General features: G+C 24.9%; 1 protein-coding gene across 4 annotated transcripts; it reads left to right on the forward strand.

Moving 5' to 3' along the window:
- The first annotated feature begins 3,538 nt into the window (after window positions 1–3,538).
- Window positions 3,539–12,686, forward strand: LOC135929794 (neurocalcin-delta A-like). 4 transcript variants are annotated; one of them, XM_065466512.1, is made up of 9 exons: window positions 3,539–3,677; window positions 4,069–4,334; window positions 4,381–4,508; window positions 5,556–5,580; window positions 6,534–6,582; window positions 8,455–8,544; window positions 10,525–10,603; window positions 10,763–10,920; window positions 12,489–12,686. In XM_065466512.1, the coding sequence occupies exons 3-9, from the start codon at window positions 4,475–4,477 to the stop codon at window positions 12,582–12,584; spliced, it is 531 nt and encodes a 176-aa protein (XP_065322584.1). In that variant the 5' UTR covers window positions 3,539–3,677; window positions 4,069–4,334; window positions 4,381–4,474; the 3' UTR covers window positions 12,585–12,686. The 4 variants fall into 4 exon arrangements, with proteins under 4 accessions (XP_065322584.1, XP_065322583.1, XP_065322585.1 ...); XM_065466511.1 differs by lacking the exons at window positions 4,069–4,334; window positions 4,381–4,508 and having other exon boundaries at window positions 3,562–3,677; XM_065466513.1 differs by lacking the exons at window positions 4,069–4,334; window positions 4,381–4,508 and having other exon boundaries at window positions 3,562–3,677; window positions 6,534–6,565; window positions 8,492–8,544.
- Window positions 12,687–20,137: the final 7,451 nt, after the last annotated feature.

Here is a 20,137-nt window from a genome sequence, read left to right on the forward strand (position 1 = left end):
TCCAAGATTAATTTATTGTATTCATAGCACTATAATCATTTATTATATTTTTTATTTAGTCTATATGCTATTTAATTTTTTGAAACATTAATTTCCGCTTAATCAATCATCACAAAAATATATTTATTTATACTATCACTCTACCAAATAATTTTTAATTATAAATAAATCGACTGAGTAACAGGATGTGGTAAAAGTAGATCTTTGCACCGATAAAATGATCGGCGGCTGACGGACGCTGCTTTATAATCCCCATTTTTTTTATATTATCTACATTAGATTATTACTTTTTATAAATTCTAATGAATTATTTTAAAAAACGCTAAAATATATTTTTTGAAAATAAAATATACAATAGTATTATATTTTATTTAAAAAAATATTTATAAATTTTTGAAAGTTTATAGTTCTTAATAATGTATAAAAATAATTTATTCAAATTTGCCGGACAATGATCCTCTTGAATATCAGCCAAAATAAATTCAAGTGTTTCAACAACTAGCACACCTTGTGATAAAGTACACTCTGCAGTTGTTACGATTATAACATGGTTTTCATTAGTTGGATGATTTGACTAATAGAATATCATAATTTTCAAGAAGTTTAAGGAATGAATTCTGTCCTCATTAAATTTTGTTCTTTTATATATTTTAATATAATGTTTAATTTTAACAACTAGATAATTTTTGAATAAAAAAAATTAAACTGCAACAGGGAATCCTAAAGCTAGTTTTAACATATTTTCCTTAATTGAAATAATCTTTGAGTTACACTAATAAATGATCATTTTTGAAAAGTTATGCCAAACTCAAGGTACACCCTTTTTATTAGGAACATAAATTCAATTGTTTACTTAATTTTTTTTAGAAATATTAAATTAATAGTTTGGAAGTTATTTTTATTTAATATACTATGCAGTAATCTGCATTGGGCTTAATTTCAAGTCCAGCCTGGGAGAAAATCTTTTTAAAAAAGTTTTGTTGGCCTGGCACACATCCGATTTTTTTTAGAAAGTTTGCTAGCACAAATCCGATTTTTAAAAAAATTTACCGGCCCGACCCGAATTTATTTAAATATAGAAATTAATTTTTATAATTACTCAAAATAAAAGATATATGTTATATAGCGTCTAGTTTCTATAAATAAAATCAAATATTTTTATTTTACATAAAAAAATTTAACATAAAATTGATAAATTTAGATATATTTAAAAAAAATTTCAAGGACCGACCCAACTCGGCCATAATTTTTTAAAAGAATATTTAGCTCCACCCAGCCCGAGCCTGATTTTTTTTAAAAAAAAGAGGCCCGGCCTGAAGCCCATACAGGCCGGGCTTACTTTTGCAGATCTCTAATACTATGTCATGTAATTGAGACATTTAATTTTAATATCTTCATTTGAGTTTTATTATTGTGAATTTCATCAAAAGTATCACTAAAACGATAGGTTTTCTTACAATTTTATCCGGTGTAGAAATTCTCTGATCCTCAAGTTTAACCATCATTATATAACCAAATATTTTGGCGATTATAACCACTATATTATATAGCTTTGCAAATAAGTAATAACAATTTTGCCTATGAACAATATAATTTAATGAAATTATAGCTTATATGATGCTTAAAATATAGAACTAATTTTATTATAATTACATTGACCTGATAACTAGATTTAGATAGTTCTGATATAAACAATATTTGCTAAGTATATATACAGAAAACATAGTCTAGTTAGAACATAGACAGAGCCAGGGGGTAGGGAATCAAGGGAAAATTCTCCCTTTCTGAATTTGAAATTAATTAGCTTACAATTTATTAATTAGAACAAGTTATGTGCAAATCTATTTCCAGCATCGTACCTATACCTTTTAACATAATCTTAATGTTCATGAGATAAAACCCTTGGAAGTTATATCGAAGCATTCACCCCATTCTTACAAATATAGCGAAGAAAAATTTTACCCCCTTAGATGCGAACCATTTAAAAATATATGGAGGCAAATGAACCCCTACATCGTTTATATATACACTAACTATAAAACTCCTAAGGTTGATGGGCGATTAATGAAACTTGCTTCTATCCTACAAATGATTTAAAGATAATTTTTAACATGCAAGTGACTAAAAGTACAAACAACACCTGAATTATTTTTATTATTCATCCATATTTAACTAATAATATTTGTTTCAAGTTAATCTAATGGAGATTATTTCAAATTTCGTAATCTTAATAATTTCCAGAGTTGTTCTAGATATAAAAATGTGGTATCTGTATCTAGATAGATTTTTGATTAAATAATCTGTATCTAGATATTATTTTAGACGTATCTATATCTAGATCCATTTAAAAAGTATCTTTTAACAACTCATAATTTCCCAATTTTTAAAATAATTCAATTTAAATATAAGAGTCTACTTCCCTAGCATATATTAATATTTTTTAAATATTGCAAAAAAAATACCTAAGAAATATAATCTGGATTCCTAATTTTTGTTTTAGCAATATAAACAAACCCCATTTTTTTTAACTAGCGAGAATAAACAAATGCTTTAGATTCCTGTAAACTGATGTATAATATTTTAGTCTAAGATACCTGTAGCATATTTTTGAGATATTACTTTATAACAATGTAAGAAATAAAAAAATTGATTAAATCAGAGTTTCCTTATTTTTCTGGAATAAGATTTTAAAAAAGATAAATAATGTATATAATCTTTATGTTTTGATTATTTAAGAAAAGAACCAGCTATATTTTAAAATACTTGTGATCTTATTACCCCTGCCAATCTATATATTGTGGATATTTTTGTATATTTAAAAAATAAATCGATTGGGATGGGCAAGTTTTCTTTTATTAAATTAAACAAAAGTCACTTAATTTAATTCCTTTATTATACTAAATATGAATAATATTATAAGATAAATATATTATATATAAATAGTTACCTAAATTATCAAGATAAAAATATGTATTTAGGATAAACATGGATTAAAGTCTGGACTATAAATTAAAGACCTCTTAAGCTATTCTTGTTTCAGTATATAGGCCATTACACTTCTTTTTATACTCAAAACACTCGGAAAATGTAATGTTAAGTAATCCCGTAGCTTTTTAACGATTAAATCTAGAAAATTTTTAAATTATATCAGCTGTTGAACTTTAATGTTTTTAGTTATAAACTTAATTTTGATAAGTATCTGTTAACTCTAAAAAAATTTTTTATTGTTCTATGCCTCTAAGCCCGTTATGAATTGAAGATTTATTGCAAGCTTAAAATATCAAAATGTTAAATTTTTATCAAGACTAAGGTTCTGTTATTTGTCAAAAAATTTATTCAACTTTCATTTAAAATTATAAATTTATTTTAAAAAAATTGACAAAATATAATACAATCCCTAAAGCAATTTTTATTCTCATAAATATTTGATAACTTTAATAAGATTTTTTTATAAATTTGGAAATATTTAATCAAAATGACATACTTCTAGAATTCAATAATTTTTAAATAACAAGTAAATCAAAAAAATAAAGTGAAGGATATTTCAAACACTATTAGTTTAATATTGTTTTTAAATCTTTGTAAAAAAAATAATTTAATGTTTTAAAATTGAATGGGCAAAAAATTTAGTAAAATTCGTAAGGATGAACTAAAAGACTTGGAGAAATCTACTCATTGTAAGTTAATATATCCAATTTATATTTTAATATAACGAAAAATACAAATTTTAAATTAGAAGTCTACAAAGGGCAGTTATAATTTTTAAAACAATGGGAGAGCGGGTAAATTTAAAACTTTCGGGCGAAGTACATTAAAAATAATTTTTTGCTTTATAATGCAAATTTTATAAATTTAAATCAAAATAGAATAAATATAGAGCCAAATCAATTAATCAAATAATTTTGAAACTTTGGATGGGATAAAATTTTTTATGAAAATAAGCTGGGTCAAGTTTTTTTTAAAGTCCATGAGCGGGATTAAAAAATTTAAAATGGCATCATAGGGTTTCGGGTTAAACCGCCGATTGCAAACCTCAATAACTTCTATTTTTTAATATTGTGAATGAAGGTACCATATCGATAGGCAAAACTATAGGGAGATACTTTTATCTCGAATATTTATTCTAGTGAGAGCGAAACCTTTATAGCGAGTCCACATTCGCGAATACTAGAAGACTATATCGCAAATTTTTTAGGGAAACTATTGTGAAAACTTAAGTTTATACATAACAGCGAAACAAAATTTTATGGCGAACTCATTATTGCGAAGGCAATATAGCGAAAACTATTATCGTGAAAACAATATAGCGAATGCAATCCCGTGATAATTATTAAGTTTATTTTATAAAACCATATTAATTAAATAATTAATATGTTACAGGATATCTACATAGAACTATTATAAAAATCTTTACATGTCTGTCCCTATAAGGTATCAATTCACCCAGAAAAAAATGTATAAATAAAGGGGCCCGATGTTCCGATATAAACATCTTCCTTCTTTTTTAGGTCTGGAATTTTTTTTATTTAATATAAATTTATTTACCCTTGTTGACTGATTCTTTTTTAACATATTTATTAGCTATTATATTTTACATATATATTATATTTTATTTGTTATTTTAATACAAATTCCTGATTTTGTATTAATTTTATTTTGTTAGAAATAAATGAGTATAAAAGTAATCATTCTGTTTTTTTAAATTGTAACGACATAGGAGGATAGTAAGATGAAGATGATGTTGAATAATAGATAATCATATTGATAGGCACTTATAATCTTAGGTAAACACGGAGCTTGAGTCACATATAAAAACAAAAAATATAAACTGGAATACAAATGATTTATTTGTACAATATCTTTAATTCCCTCCTTCTTTAGAAGCAATTACAAACTTATCTTATCTAATAGAATAATGATTTATTTGTACAATATCCCTAATTCCCTCCTTCTTTAGAAGCCATGACAAACTTATCTTATCTAATAAAATATTTTGAAATTATTTTTAATCATAACTTTGCTGTTATTTTTATTTATTAAAATGGGGAAAAGTCAGAAGGGGGGTGGCCAAAATCTTGAATCAGAATGTTATTATATCAGAAAGTTATATCTATGTACATTATGTAAAAAAAAATACTTGGAATGCATGCAAAAAATGTGGAAACAAATTAGCTATAATAGGTTCGCAATATTGTCTCCGCTGTAAATATTTGACCGGATAATGCATGGAATTGGTTTAGCAATACTACTTTTGCTTTAAAATTCCTTTGCGATAAAATTTTTGCTAATAGTTTCTTAGTAAACGTTTCTCTGAATTGACCTGATAGGAATGGATTATTATTTTATATTCCTAAGTTAATCATGTGATTAAATTTTAGAATGTAAATTTTGGTAATCTTTGATGATTTCGTTCTACTTGCATTATTAACTTTAGTCTTTTCTTTTATAAACGATTCTGGTTAAAATACATTATCTTCTTTTTTTAAAAAAAGTCAAATATTATATATTTGTTTTAATGATCTTTTTTTTAAAAATATTTTTTTTATATTTACAAGTCAACAGAAAGGAAATCAATGAATGGTAAATTTATTATAAATAATTAAAAATAAAACACAGGATTTGAGTATAATGAAATATTTCATTTTTTAAAAATTAATTGAGCCATTCCTATATACATTTCACTCGAATTTTTTTGTTAAAACATTATTATTAGGGTTCAGATTTATTTCTAAATATCAATAGTGTAATCGTAGGGGAAACACAACTCAGGCCATATTGGCTCTAATGGCTTTTTTATCGTTATAAAAAGTTTAAATTTAGTTTAAAATTGTGTTTTTACTTTTAGTTTAAATATCTTTCAAATTTTATTATGAAAAAAATTGCAAGTGTAAAATTCACTCAGCTATAATGGGTACTTTAAAAAATAATACAAAGGTTCATATTATCTCGGTCAAGGGTTTCCTTTTTTGGGTAAAATAAAAATGATTTAGGTATTAGAATGATGCCCTTATATATTTTCTCCGACGTGATAATTATGCAAATGTTATTCTTATAGAGAGTTCTATAACTTATTTTCCTTATTTCAAAATGATTTTTTAAAAAATATAATTTTAAACGAAAACAAAAAGGTTTATAAAACTAAAACAGAATCTAATTATGCTTAAATAATGAAAGTGATAATCTTAATGGCAATCCTACTTTCAAATATTTGAATTGCAAATTTTATAAAAAATCAACTTAAAAAACATTATATATTTTTTGAATATTCAGATGAGCTGAAAACATTTTTTTGGCTTGACTGGCCTGCCATTTTGAATTGAGCACAACTTAATTTTTAACTCTTGCAAAATCCTATATATCTAAAAAAAATTAACATAAAGTATATATATATTATAATTTGAACATATAATAATTTGAATATATAATAATTTGAACATATAAAAATTATACATTAATATATATTTTTTATTCAATATTTTCATATTGAAAGGGACTATTAAAACAAATGAAATTCTAATTTTATATAAAAATAGGTACGAAAATTATATCAGAGAATGCCCAGATGGTAAATTACACAAAAAAGTTAGTGTAAATTTATAAAATTATTTGTACATATATCACGTTAAAATTTAAATTAGTGAATAGTAATTTAGGTTATGCTAAGCTAAAGGCTGAAGTTAACTAATTCCAATCTAATAATATACTTCACTTCCTTCAAAAATATTGATAATATTTTTTAGTGTTGTTAAAAGTTACATAAAGGTCATAGTTACATTTATTAATTACATTACATTATTTAAAAAGTTACCAGTTACTGTTAAATTTGAAAAGTAACTAATTACAGATAGTACTTCTAAATAATTTATATAACTTATCATTTTTTTAGTATAATTTTTTTATTAATACAAAATTTTAATCAAAGGATTAAATGAAAACATGATTTAATTATAGAAATAACTTTACTGAAATATTTTATTGAAAAAGTATCATAGTATATATATTTGCACCGAAAAAGATATATAAATAACACGCACTCAAAAAAATATATAAATAATGCAATAAAATATTTATTTCTCGTAAAATATTAAGTTTAACTAATTTTTGCTAGTTTTTCACTATATTATGACCATTCAAAAACAAATTTATTTACTCGTATTAGTTCGAATAATAAAAGTAATTTCGATTTTCGGAAATTATCATATAAAGATAATAAGAGATATATATATATATATACTACTTAACATATTTTGAAAAGTAACTAATTACTTTTGTAGTTACATTTCAGAAAATATAACTAGTTACAGTTGCTAGTTACATCATTTCAAAGGTAACCAATTACAGTTATTTTTAAAAAAATGTAACCACTTTAACAATGCGAATATTTTTCATCGATAAAGGAATTTATATTGTATTCATCAAATATTTTCTTTATTTTGTGATATTTTCGATAACAAGGGATAAGCCCATGCTGACGGATATAAGAATCCACATTCTCAAAATGGCTACCCTTCCAAAAAATTCCAAAAAGTATTTTTTGTAATAAATTTGCAGATTAATGAAAAAAAATTTTATTTGGAAAACTGAATTTAAATAAAACATCGATGTGAGCATTATGATTCCATATTGAGTTTTCTTATAAATATTATTTGATTCCTTGCCAACTCTGTCAGGAATCACTAACTACTTTGATGGAAGCCCTTTAATCACATAGTCTTCGTGTTCGGTAATAATTCATTGTATTTTATAATATTTTCTTGTGAGATGGGGTAGTCAACCTTGTAAAAAAAAATTGGGGTTGGACCTTATTAATTGTTGAAATCAAACCGCTCATCTGATGTATAGATAAAAGGAAATTTAAACAGCTTTCTTTCATATTACGCAGTCTTTTGATCCATACTCACCACATCTATATTGTTTTTGGTCTCCTTTGGGTTTCCCTTCTATTTATTTGGGTATATCCAATCTTCGGTGACCTTTTGTTCAACATGTCCAAACTATCTTAACCTATTCACTTATCACATCTATCCCAAATCTTTTGCGTAATTCTTCTCTTGTTTGTTTTTGTTTCACATTTCTCTAAACTAATTCAAGAATATCTAAACCTTACTACCCTACCCATACTTATCAAGTCATTCTCCCCAACAGTACTTAGCATATAGACTACATAATAAACATACCCAATATCTCTTTCTTCAAATCTATTTAATTTTGAAATATAGTGAAGGTAAAGAAGGTAACAAAATAATAAAATATATAAAAGGAATTAAAATTAATATTTTAATTGGAATGAGTTAACTTTCGCCAAATTAAAAATTAAGCAAATATATTGAATTTTTTTCCTATTTATAATTTAAATAAATAAAGTATAAACAATATTAAAATGTGTTTCAAATAAATTGAGTTAAATTGTTTATTAATCTAGGAAGTTAATATATTAGTTATTATTTTTTTTAGGAATTTCAAAAAATGTACACACAATTTTTTCCCGAAGGTAATTCGACGCAATTTTCCGAAATCATTTTCGACGTTTTCGACGAAAACAAAGTTATCTTATTTTTAAGATAAATAATTTTAATCTATCATTAAGTCTCATTTATAGTTAAGGCGATCAACCGCAAAATGAGAACAGATCGAGTTTATAAAATCTTATACTCAGAACATTTTTCTAGTATAACTTTAGATTTAATTTTATTAATTATAAAAAAATCAAGAATTAAATATTAATAAAAAAATGATCATATTAAAAAAATATTAAACTCGATTAGCTGTTATATCAGGTTGCATTTTGATTACTATGAATGCGGCATGCAGGCTTCGCTTATAATAACAACGAAAATATTGTGGCATCGCGAACGAAATACATAGTATTAAATTTTACAGCTATGGTATCGCTTAGCAAAACATTGCCCATATCTTGAAATGATATCGCGATACTATAAACGAAGCCTTAGTTTTATTACATACAATATAGTTCGGATGTTTGAGAAATTGAGTTTGGTAAGTCATTATAATGAAAAATTAACTATAAATTTTTAAAGACTTACAGACCCGGACCGGGTACACAGATGGGCCGTATTTTTTTTAAATATATAACCGGGCCGGGCCTAAGAATTCTTTTAAAAAAATACTCAGACAGGCCGAATATTTTAAAGCTGAATATTTAAAATCGTCATTATTATAATCTAAAAAAGATGAATAAAATATATTTAAAAATTGTGTATCATAGAACAATATATCACATTCATTCACTTATCATATTTCCTATTTCAATTTTTTCGATTCTTAGAAAATAATTCAAATTAATTATACAATTAATCATTCTAGGTAAAATTCAATCAAATTAAAAACAAAGATATACTCATTCAAAATATAATATACTTTTTAAGGAAAATATATTTTAGATAAGTATCATTTTATCTCCCTTTTTCTCTGTTTCAAATTCAAAGTACATATGTTGCCAGATAAAAGGCGCAAAATGACCGTTACTTATAAAAAAGACTATATTAAATTACAAGGGCAACAGGAAATAAGGGGATTACTATCGACCAGTCGAATAATAAATGCGGTGATTCAAATTCACATCTTTTACTACAAAAGGGGAGATAAAATAATTTAAAATATTATTATATATATAGAATTCATATTCGCTGATAAACGTCTGTAAAATGTATAATAAGTTATTTTTTAAAATCCGGGCCTGGCCTATAAACCCTGACCAGGCCAAAAAAATTTTAAAATCTGGGCCGGGTAGAGCCGTGCTAATGGTACCTTTGCAAGTAACTGATATTTATAAAGCTTACATAGAGTAGTTTTAAAAATATAAAATATCACATCCATTATACTTTAAAATATGGAAATATTAGAAATTAAAACTATATAAGAAGACGATAAAAAATTTAATATGTAAATCCTCGAAATATCCCAGAGACCTTAAGAAGTATCATTTGCACGGCCCGGCCCGGCTCGGATTTTTTAAAAAATATTGTATTTATTTTTAATTTTTATAGCTAATAATGGCGATTTAAATATTTGGTTTATAAAACAGTTCGGCCCTTTTTAAAAATTAGGCGCTGCTCGGTCTATATAAAAATATTATAAAGGTCTTTAAAATATCTTAAATTTTTAAAAAGTTATTTTTCAACGATCGATTTTTGGCTTGCTATCTTTTAACATTACAACTAAGTCGTTAGTAAGCGCGTATTGGTTAAGAATAGAGTGAGACATCGTTGGGTATTTTTAAAAGCAAGCAATTGATAGGTAAAATTTATAATTTATAACGATTTAATTTATTTTATCGCATTGTGCGGTTATTAAAGAATTTTCCTATTGTTCGCTTGCATTTGAAAACTACCCAGCGATGTGTGCTGCATCGCTTGAGTGATACGCGCTTACTATAAACGAGACCTAACGCTCAAAACGCTTTAATAGCCTTAGTTTTGCCTGCAGGCCTGATTATACAATCTAATTTAATAGAAATTATTTATTTGTATTTTTTTTTTAAATTTAAATATAATAAAATTTTAGGATGGGTACTTAAATTTTAGGGAATTTATATTGTCATTGTCAATCATATCCAGGGGAACCAGTGAAGAAAAGTTAGATTGTAAATAATTTATTGTTAATTTTATGATTGTTTAAAAAAAAATACATAATTAACATTCTAAACTATCATAATTATATATATTAATTTATCTGTACATCTCGAAAATTTCTATACAACTTTGGCAATTTGATTTTAAATGGGTTACTTTAATTATCTTAGGGGCCTTCAGTATGTACGATTTAAATAGGGACAATTATATAACTCAAAAAGAAATGATGTCAATAATTATGGCTATATATGATATGTTAGGACATGGCAACAAAGAAAGGAAAAATAGCCAGGATAAAATTAAAATACTATTTCGAGATATTGATACAGTAAATATATATTAAATAAATTTCTTATAATAAGAAGTTATATCTTAACAGTCTACATTATAAAATTAAAATTGACTTTAACGGGGAAAAAAATAACTAGTTTATTTTTAATTTTTAGAACCAAACTAAAATTTATGGCTCACATAGTTTTTAAAAATACTTACATACACATATATGTAATCTAATATATCTTTAAACTTATAGAAAATTCCATATTCTCGCAGATACAAAGTAGCCTCAAATTATAGGTTAGGGCCTCATAAAAATTTGGATTTTTACATGGGGCTGTAATTTTTGCAATACATTACTTATAAAGAAACTCTTATGTAAAAGATAATCAAAATATATGTATTCACATATTTTTATGTTACATAATAAAAATCTATTATTTTATATAAATTAATCAGATTCTCTTTTCTTAAATATGATAGAGTTGTGATGGACCAGTAGCGTCACCATGGGAGAGGCCGAGGGGCTCTAGCCCCCTAAAAATAATTTTTAATTTTTTTTTATACCTAAAAAGTAAAAGGTAATTTTCGATAATGCTAACTAAAAAATGTTCGATAATTTAGCTAAAAAAAAGACTTTTAGATAATGTTAGCTAAAAAAAGGTAATTTTAATATAATTTAAAAAAAATTTTTGAGTCCCCTGAGATTGTATTGTAAAGGCTATTAATGCCCTTGGTTATAATTAAAGTTGGGTAATAACTATATTTTTAGCCGTTTAAGCTAATTTTTAGCCGGCTAAAAAATCGGCTAAACCAAGTTTTTAGCCGAAAGTCACTTTGGCCTGGGGTTTTTTTTTTAAAAGATAGCATCTTAAATTTGGAAAAAACTAATGTAGATTAAAACGCCTTAATGTTAACGGATTTTAACGTAAGCTCCGGAAGATTGAGCTGAATTAACCGACATATAGCATTACCCAACTATAGGTATAACTATGTTAAGAACATAATAATTATAGGTGTTTTCCAAATAAAACGCGAGTTTTAAAGTCTAAAATGTTGGGAGGGGGGGGGGTAGCTCTCCGCATATTACCCCTTACCGGTTACCCTACTTAGTTTAAAAAATTACCCGCCCACTTATTTATTTAAATATTTTGTTTAGCTCATCAACCCAATATTAGTAAAATAATTTAGTTGGCTAGGCTCTTTATTTTTTATCTTAATAAATTTTAACTGAAACTTATATAACATGCAACAATATGAAATAATAATATAATTCTATTCATTCAAGAAAAAAATAAATCAACTTGTCCACCCTCCGGCCGTTTTAAAATGTTTTTAACCACAGCATTAAGACTGCACTTCCATTTGTTTAAAATGTTTATTACTGCCACCCTAAGCTGGTTTGGTTCTTTATTTATTCCGCCCTTTCAGCAAGTAAAATATAAAACCAGCCTGCCCATTAGAAACCTCTATGTTAACCACAATTTAATCCTTATGATAAAATATAAATAATACCCCCCCCCCCCCCCATATTATTTAAAGAATCGGTATATTATAAGCACTAGGAATCATGTTAAAAGTTTTAAAATTTATTTGAATATTTGTTCATTTCTTTATTAGAACAAAGACGGAAAGATATCTAAGGAAGAATTTATTAAATTTTGTAGAAACGACCCATCAATTATGGAAACATTATCGTTAAATTTCTTCAACTAATAATGAGCAAGACAGCTTTGATTTAAAACAAACGATAGACAATCCAATCATTATGAAAAAATTCGTCTTGGCAATAAATACATAATTGATAAAATTGATAAAGAAAATTACTTAGAACTATTCATGTTTATTTATTATTTAAAAGAAAGAAATTATATGTAATTTCTGAAAAATAAATTAAACTCGTAAAGCTAAAAGAGACCATACCAAGTCTGTAGTCTAAATTATTCTTCAAATTTTTATGCTATATTTTCATATGCTACTATTTTTTCCACTGCTTTATTTTATTTACTAGAAAGTGAAATATACATATTATTCAGATTTATCTTCCTAAGATATAGGAAATTTTTTTTTTCTAAATTAGCAAATTTCAATGTAAAATAAAGTAAATATTATTCATATCTCAAATGATAATTAAAAAAAATAATGAAATTAACTAATGCTTTAAAAATTAAATATGTCGCAGGAGCAATTCAGATTAAGGTTCATAGGCTGGGTTAAATTTTTCTAAACAAATAGAATAATATATCAATATTCAATATTGATAATTTTGGGATGACACATTTTAATTAATTTTTTTTATTAATTAAATGATTTTAAAAAATCAAATTGTTTATAGAAAATATACATATAACAAAATAAAATTATTGCAAAATGCATTTATTTTGTTCTATCTCGATGTTTTTTAATTACAATTGAAAGGTAACATATTAAATCCCAATTATAAGTTAAAGAATTGTCTGATCTGTTTTTAGGTCCCCACTTGTTATTTTATTGAGGTATAACATAGGTGTTGACCTTGACTATATAAACTGTTAAGTTCATGTCTCTCCTTAGAGGTACTATACAATTATGGGACTATGTTATATCTTATCGTAAACCTATAGCTACTAACAATTGTTCTTGTGATAAGAGATTGCCAAGGTTGACTGAGAAGAGACTCCAACTATTTGTCACCTCCTAAGATGTTGTGGGACTGGAGTAGTTGTATTGAATGGGGAGGGGTAGATAGTAGTATCGACATGAGAATTTTAAATTAGGAGATGATTAATAAATAATGGAAAAGGAGTTTTTACTGGGATACTTTATTTTCATTTAATAATTGCACAATCTAATAAAGGGTCGGTTGGTGATTTGAAGTCAGATATCATGAAACTATTTAATAGATGATTTAAAATATTTCATTTATTACTAAAAAGGAAAAATATTCAATGTAATTTTTATTAAATATAAAAATGTTTTTTTGTTAACAATATAAAATAAAAGATGAATAATATAATAAATGATACAAATATTTAATTAATTTTATAACGTCATTGTCATTTCTGATTAAAGGATAAGTAGCTGAAGTAGTTGGTTTGGTAAATCTCAATTATCCCGGTTGGCGTAGTTGGTTGTATGATTGTCATAATTATTATGATGACTTGTTTTTAACATAAGAAAATATATCAAAACTTATATAAAGGGAATTTTACCCACAGAATTTGTAGTTTACCGATCTCTCTTTCTTTCTTTTTTTACAGGAAAAACGTTATTTCAACAAATTTAAGCATGAGTTAACTTTATTTAAAATTACAGGAAAAAACGTGTAAGAGAAATCTTCAGAAATTGTACGATGCAATTTGTTAGATAAAACCTACTTCAACAGATTTTCTAAGAGATTTTCCAGTATCTCTGCACTTAAATTAGATAGAAATTATCTGACAAATCATTAGATTTATTGGTTTATTTGAGATAAAAATTTAAAAAACATACTAAATGATTTTTATACTACCCATTTAAATTAAATTCTCTCAATTGTAATTAATATTATACCTATATCTTATTAAAAACCTATCCGAATAGTTGTCTTTAAAAATTAGGTAATCTCTTAAATATTGGATAACTTTGTCTGAATATTTATCCAAATGTATAGTTATATCATTGTAAATTTACCGAGAAACTATAATTAATGAATCCCGAATAATTTAAGTAAAAATGGAAAAATAGGGAATAACGGGAAAATCCAGGAAATTTTTCTTTTAAAATATTTTATAGGCCAATATTGATTTATTGTTTTATTCAAAATATATAGTCTATTAACATATTATTTAAACAAATATGATATAATTTTAATTATTTTGTTCGTTATATTTGTATGAAGTTGAAAACGATTCCATAAAGTATGAACATCTAAATCGAATAATCTATCACTTGCTAGAGTTGCTTTTCTTTTCCCATAAAATGCAGATTTGCTTTTATAATCATCAGTTTCCTGACCTAATCATTTTAAAAAAATCCTATTTCGAGATTTTGTAGGATTTCCAAAGGACGACCAAATTCTTTCCGACGCAGCATTAGCTAGCGGCATTGGTAAAACTCTTATGGCTAGTGTCGATATATATTGAATGAAACATAAATCTAATAAAATATTGAAGAATAAAATTTGTTAAAAAAAGAAATAAGTTATTGTTTATTAAAATATAAAAAAGTATTTAACCTTTTCACCAAGTCAACCGATTTGTAAATGACACTCCTTCCCAAAGAATTTCTATACCAAAAAATCTTCTTTAACATTATATTTTGTAAGATTTTCCACTACTCATCTAATATCTTAGTCTAATTATTCACGGTTGAGAACATATAACTTTTTAGAAAAGTTATTGTCTTTTAAGTTTAATCAACAATATGTAGGATCAAATATATGATCTGCTTAATATATTTCCCGTCAACAATATTTTTTCCGGTTTTTTATAAATTTTTCGATCTCTATAATTTTACTCGGCAAGAATTTTGATATAGTTTTATAATAGTTAAATATCTCCCTAATATAAATAAAAACCTGAGGGAACGTCAGATAGATTGGATTTATTTGCTTCCACTATCTCTATTTGTGTAGAAATAGCTTTTATAAAATCGTATAACTGTGAAGAACGCTTAGTTATCCTGCACCATTTTGCTATAAGATTTATTGTGATCATTTAAAAAACATTCATTATTAAGCAGATATATTTTTATTTGTAAAATATTGAGTAGTGTGACTTCCTGTAGAATATCTCCTTTTTTAAAAGTCTATTTATCATCAAAACTATACCCGCTCAACGAGTTAGGTTAGGCAACTTTAAGGAGATAAATTTATTTTTATCTCTAAGGAGTTGTTAATCCTTAAATGTCGATAAAAGAATGTCATTAGACTTTACATATTTTATGATACTTTAAACCTTTGCAACTAAAATTTATTTGGTAAGATTTTATTTGATATGTCCATTAAAAGCAGTCCATGGGCTGCGCATTCAATCGTTGGATATTTAATTCTTACTAGTCTCCATGCCTTTTTGATATTACTGTCATTATCTGTTATAATTGTGTCAATCTCTATTACTTTAATAAATTTGTTAAATATATATTCACCTTTAATTAGTCCCTATTTCAAATGAATTATAGAATACGGGGTTTGGGGTTTTTATAATAAAATTTATGATGCATTCAGCTTTTATATTGATCCATTCATCACTAAGGAGAGTCAAATTTTCATTTTTACCAAATCCCACTGTTCTTAATATGTTCTCTGTTTAAAGATGTTTACTAAGTAAATATCTTGAGGTAATTTTGAATGCCGGTTTTAAAGATTGAAATTATTTTTTAACACGCATTGAGTTATAGAAATAGGTTAGATGTAAATGTAGCTGCAAATTAAATTTCTAGTTTATTTTGCTCCTCAGGTGATACGCCATCAATATATTTTATCATATTGTTTTGTTTGCGATTTATGGATTTTTTGGAAATATTATAATAGGAAGTTATTCTATCATTATCAATAACAATATTATTTGTGGGGTTATAATTTAAATTTAATATATACATTGTCATTTATATTGTTGTTTAATATTTTACACTGAACTTAGAAATATCAATTGCGATTTTTGTTGAGTTGAGGAAATTGTATTCTAAATTGAAGTATTTTTAATTACAATACAGTCATTTTTATTTTAAGCTTTTTGTTTGTAAAAATGAGTCCTATATTTTCTGGAGATCTAAGATTAGACATGATCAATCTAAATATATAATAAAATAATATTATAATTAAATATAAATTTAAGAGTACCCATCAAATCTAAAATAAAAATTAGCAAATATAATCTAAAGTAAAATATGAGAAATTAATATATTAAATACTGAAAATTATCTTTAAAATTTCTTATATTATATATAAATTTTATTAGTAGTACTAAATTGTTTAATTGAAAGCAACATTTAAATCTTTTATCTATCACAAGCAAAACATGGCCAGTTATCCCCGGCCTCTTTTAAATATAAGAACTATTATTATAACATAAACACTCAAATATGTTAATTTAATTTAATTTTATTTAAAAATCAATGTTTGAGCAAAATATTTCATAAATATGAAAAAAATATTATAACTAATTAACTCCTCTGGGAATTCATTCAATATAATTTATTGCTGTTAACAGTTTTTTTATACTTGTTGGAAAAAAAATATTGTTAAAATTAAGAAAATATAAAAATATTGTTCTTACGAAAGAATTAAAATCATATTTTAAAAATTCTATTCCCATATAAGCAAATTTTTTTAAAATAAAAATTATTACCTTAAAAAATAGTGGCGGAAAATGGGGGGGGGGGGGTAAATTTGAAAAAGTACATTTACACAAAATATCATTCAATGTATAAAAATATAAGCTGATTGATAATTGATAAGAGATCAAGCGACTTTTACAATTTCGTTATAATATTTGTTATAATATCTTCTATAATTTAAAATAATTTTAATTAAACTTATAGTGTGTGGACAAGAGGATGGATAAACCCCCTCCTTCCTCTCCATTTAAAATATTATAGGTTTTATTGCCCCCTATGGAAAATTTGATAGGAATAAAATTAGCTTTCATAATATATTTATTTTAAATAAAACTTTCTCCTTAATTTTCTTCTATTTTTATCAGAAACCTGCAGAGGTACCATTTGCACGGCTAGTGTTATTTCTGAAAAAAGCTTCAGGTCCGGACCGGATTTTTTTCAAAATATATTTTATTTATTTTTAATTTTTTTATTGGATAATGGCGATTTAAAATATTTGGTTTTAAAATGTACGGCCCAGCCCGTCCTGGGTATTTAAAAAAAATTTTTTAGGCCCATCCCGTGTATTAAAACTTTATAGGGGTCTGGATATAAAAATACGGCGCCGGACTGAGTCTACAGGTCTCTGATTACTATATAGGTCTTAGAAGTTAGGTACATTTAATTTTTTAATAAAATTTGTTATAAATTATTTAGAAAAATACAGATAGCTTCCCAAATTTTAATGGTAGTAATTTATTATGTACAAATTCAATTTAATGGTGTGCAATGTAGTTTCCATATTTTTCATTCTATATTGAATCTTGGTGCCAATCTTCGAAATTTTCATTTTGCTAATAACTTTTTTATTTGTACTGTCTGTCTACCAAACGGATTAATAATTAAATTAAATATTACATGTTGCATTATTAGCTTGTTTTCGAATTAATGCTTTCAAAATTTTGGCAAGCTTTATGCTAAGCTGCATTTTATCAAAATATTATGAGATTTTTTAAATAATAATACAGAAGAAAAAAACAAATAATATATCCGTGATCGTAAAAATCATGAGATTTAAAATTTTTGAATTGTGGAAAAAGACATCCAACTGATATAATTGATCTAGAGACCTAACCAAAGGGTGATTTTGTAAATTTTATTTTGTTAAAACCCTTATTTCTGTTTTGTGGCAGATAAAATTAATTGATGGATTTGTTAATCGGGCATTAAATTTTAGTGCAATGAAGATATTTAATGCCCATATAATTTCCGCTCTGGCATTCCTATTTTGACACAAGCCTTTTCTTCAAATCTACCACTATATTTTTTTAAATTTTATATATAGTATACAGTGCCTGATTTAATGGGTTCATCTATAGCCAATACATTATATCAGACAAATAAAATTCAAAATCTGAAAATTATTTCATACATACAGTACAGGAAAATATTTTAGAATTTCAAGTAAAAAAAAAAACAATGGCTATTGCTTAGTTAGCTTGATTAATTTAAAATATTATACCAGAATATATATGGGAGACTGAGGCTAGGTAAACCACTTAATCTCATTTTAAAATTAAATAGACTAGAAGGTTTAAATTTTATCCTAATATATAGCATTTATTATTAGTGTGCATCTATAGGTAAAAAAATCTTTAAAATAATTTATTATTAAAAAGTTTATTTAAGATTTAAAATTTTGAGATAAAATTCAAAAATTTTTACATGATAGAATTTTTATTAGGTTATTAAATCATTTATATATAAATTAAATTTTATAACAAAGTTTTAACTTACTTTTATTATTTGAGAAAGTTTTATGAGTATTTATTTTGTCTAGATATTATTTCAATTATGATTAGTCAATTTAGAGCTAGCGAGGTTTGCTAAACCATATATGTCAATCAATTATGGCAGTTAATAATGGAAAAAAATTTCAAATATCTTGGAAAGAAAATTTATGGCTGTGTATGATTGCGGATTTATTCTATTATAATCTCTCCTTGAGATCCTTATTTTTATATGCACAATATTAAATTAACCAAAATTAAGTTTCGATTTTTAGATATAGGGGAAACTCAGGTTAGATCACGGGGCTTGGCAAACCATTTAATTTCATTTTAAAATTAACACCAGAAGGTTAAAAATTTATCTTAATAATTAGTTTACATCTATGCAAAAAATCTTTTGAAATTATTCATTATTAAAAATTTTCCAAAGATTTTTATATGACGGAATTTTAATTTTTACTATATATAAACATTTATAAATAAATTAAAGTTTATAGCAAAGTTTAAAAATTCTTCTATAATTTAGGAAAGTTTTTTGAGTATTTATTATATCTAGATATTATTTCAATCATGATTTGCCAATCTAGAGCTAGCGGGGCTTTCTAAACTATACACGTAATATGGCAGTTAATAATGAAAAAATTTCAAAATCTTGAAAAAGCAATTTCATGGCTGTTTATGATTGGTATTTAGGATTTATGGTAAGAGATCATATCTCTCCTTAAGATTCTCTTCCAAAATGTTTATTAAATTAACCAAAATTAAGTTTCCATTTTTTATATATAAGAGCTTCAATTTATAAGTATTATGATATTTTGAACAATATATCAATAAAATTATTCTATACGTATCATTAGTAATAAATAAAAATGCATTTCAATTTATTATGGCCTAAAAAACCCAAAGGATTAGGAAGCCCCTAATCTTCACTTTTACAAAAAATAAAAATGATTATATTCTTAAATTATTTAAGACATATAATCATATATAACTTTTTATATTATCAAAAAAAACTCGAAGCTATAGCCAATTTTATAAAAATCGGTTCGACTAACCCCAGTTTCTCCTAATTAACTTCAATATAAAAGTGTTATGATATTTTGAATAATAGAATAATAAAGAAAGAAAAAAATCTACATATCATTATTAATAAATAAAATGCATTTCAATTCATTAGAGACTAAAAGAAAAGCTAATGATTTA

This window comes from Gordionus sp. m RMFG-2023, chromosome 5 (assembly GCF_954871325.1).
Source record: "Gordionus sp. m RMFG-2023 chromosome 5, tfGorSpeb1-WG-v2, whole genome shotgun sequence".
NCBI lineage: Eukaryota > Metazoa > Nematomorpha > Gordioida > Chordodea > Parachordodidae > Gordionus > Gordionus sp. m RMFG-2023.

Bases quoted from the DNA above. Each gene is read 5' to 3' on its own strand.
- LOC135929794 (XM_065466511.1), top strand. From the start codon at position 3,614: ATGGGCAAAAAATTTAGTAAAATTCGTAAGGATGAACTAAAAGACTTG. The intron at 3,678-5,555 runs GTAAGTTAATAT...TATATTTACAAG, and splicing joins CTTGGAGAAATCTACTCATT to TCAACAGAAAGGAAATCAAT. The intron at 10,921-12,488 runs GTAAATATATAT...TTTCTTTATTAG, and splicing joins TATTTCGAGATATTGATACA to AACAAAGACGGAAAGATATC.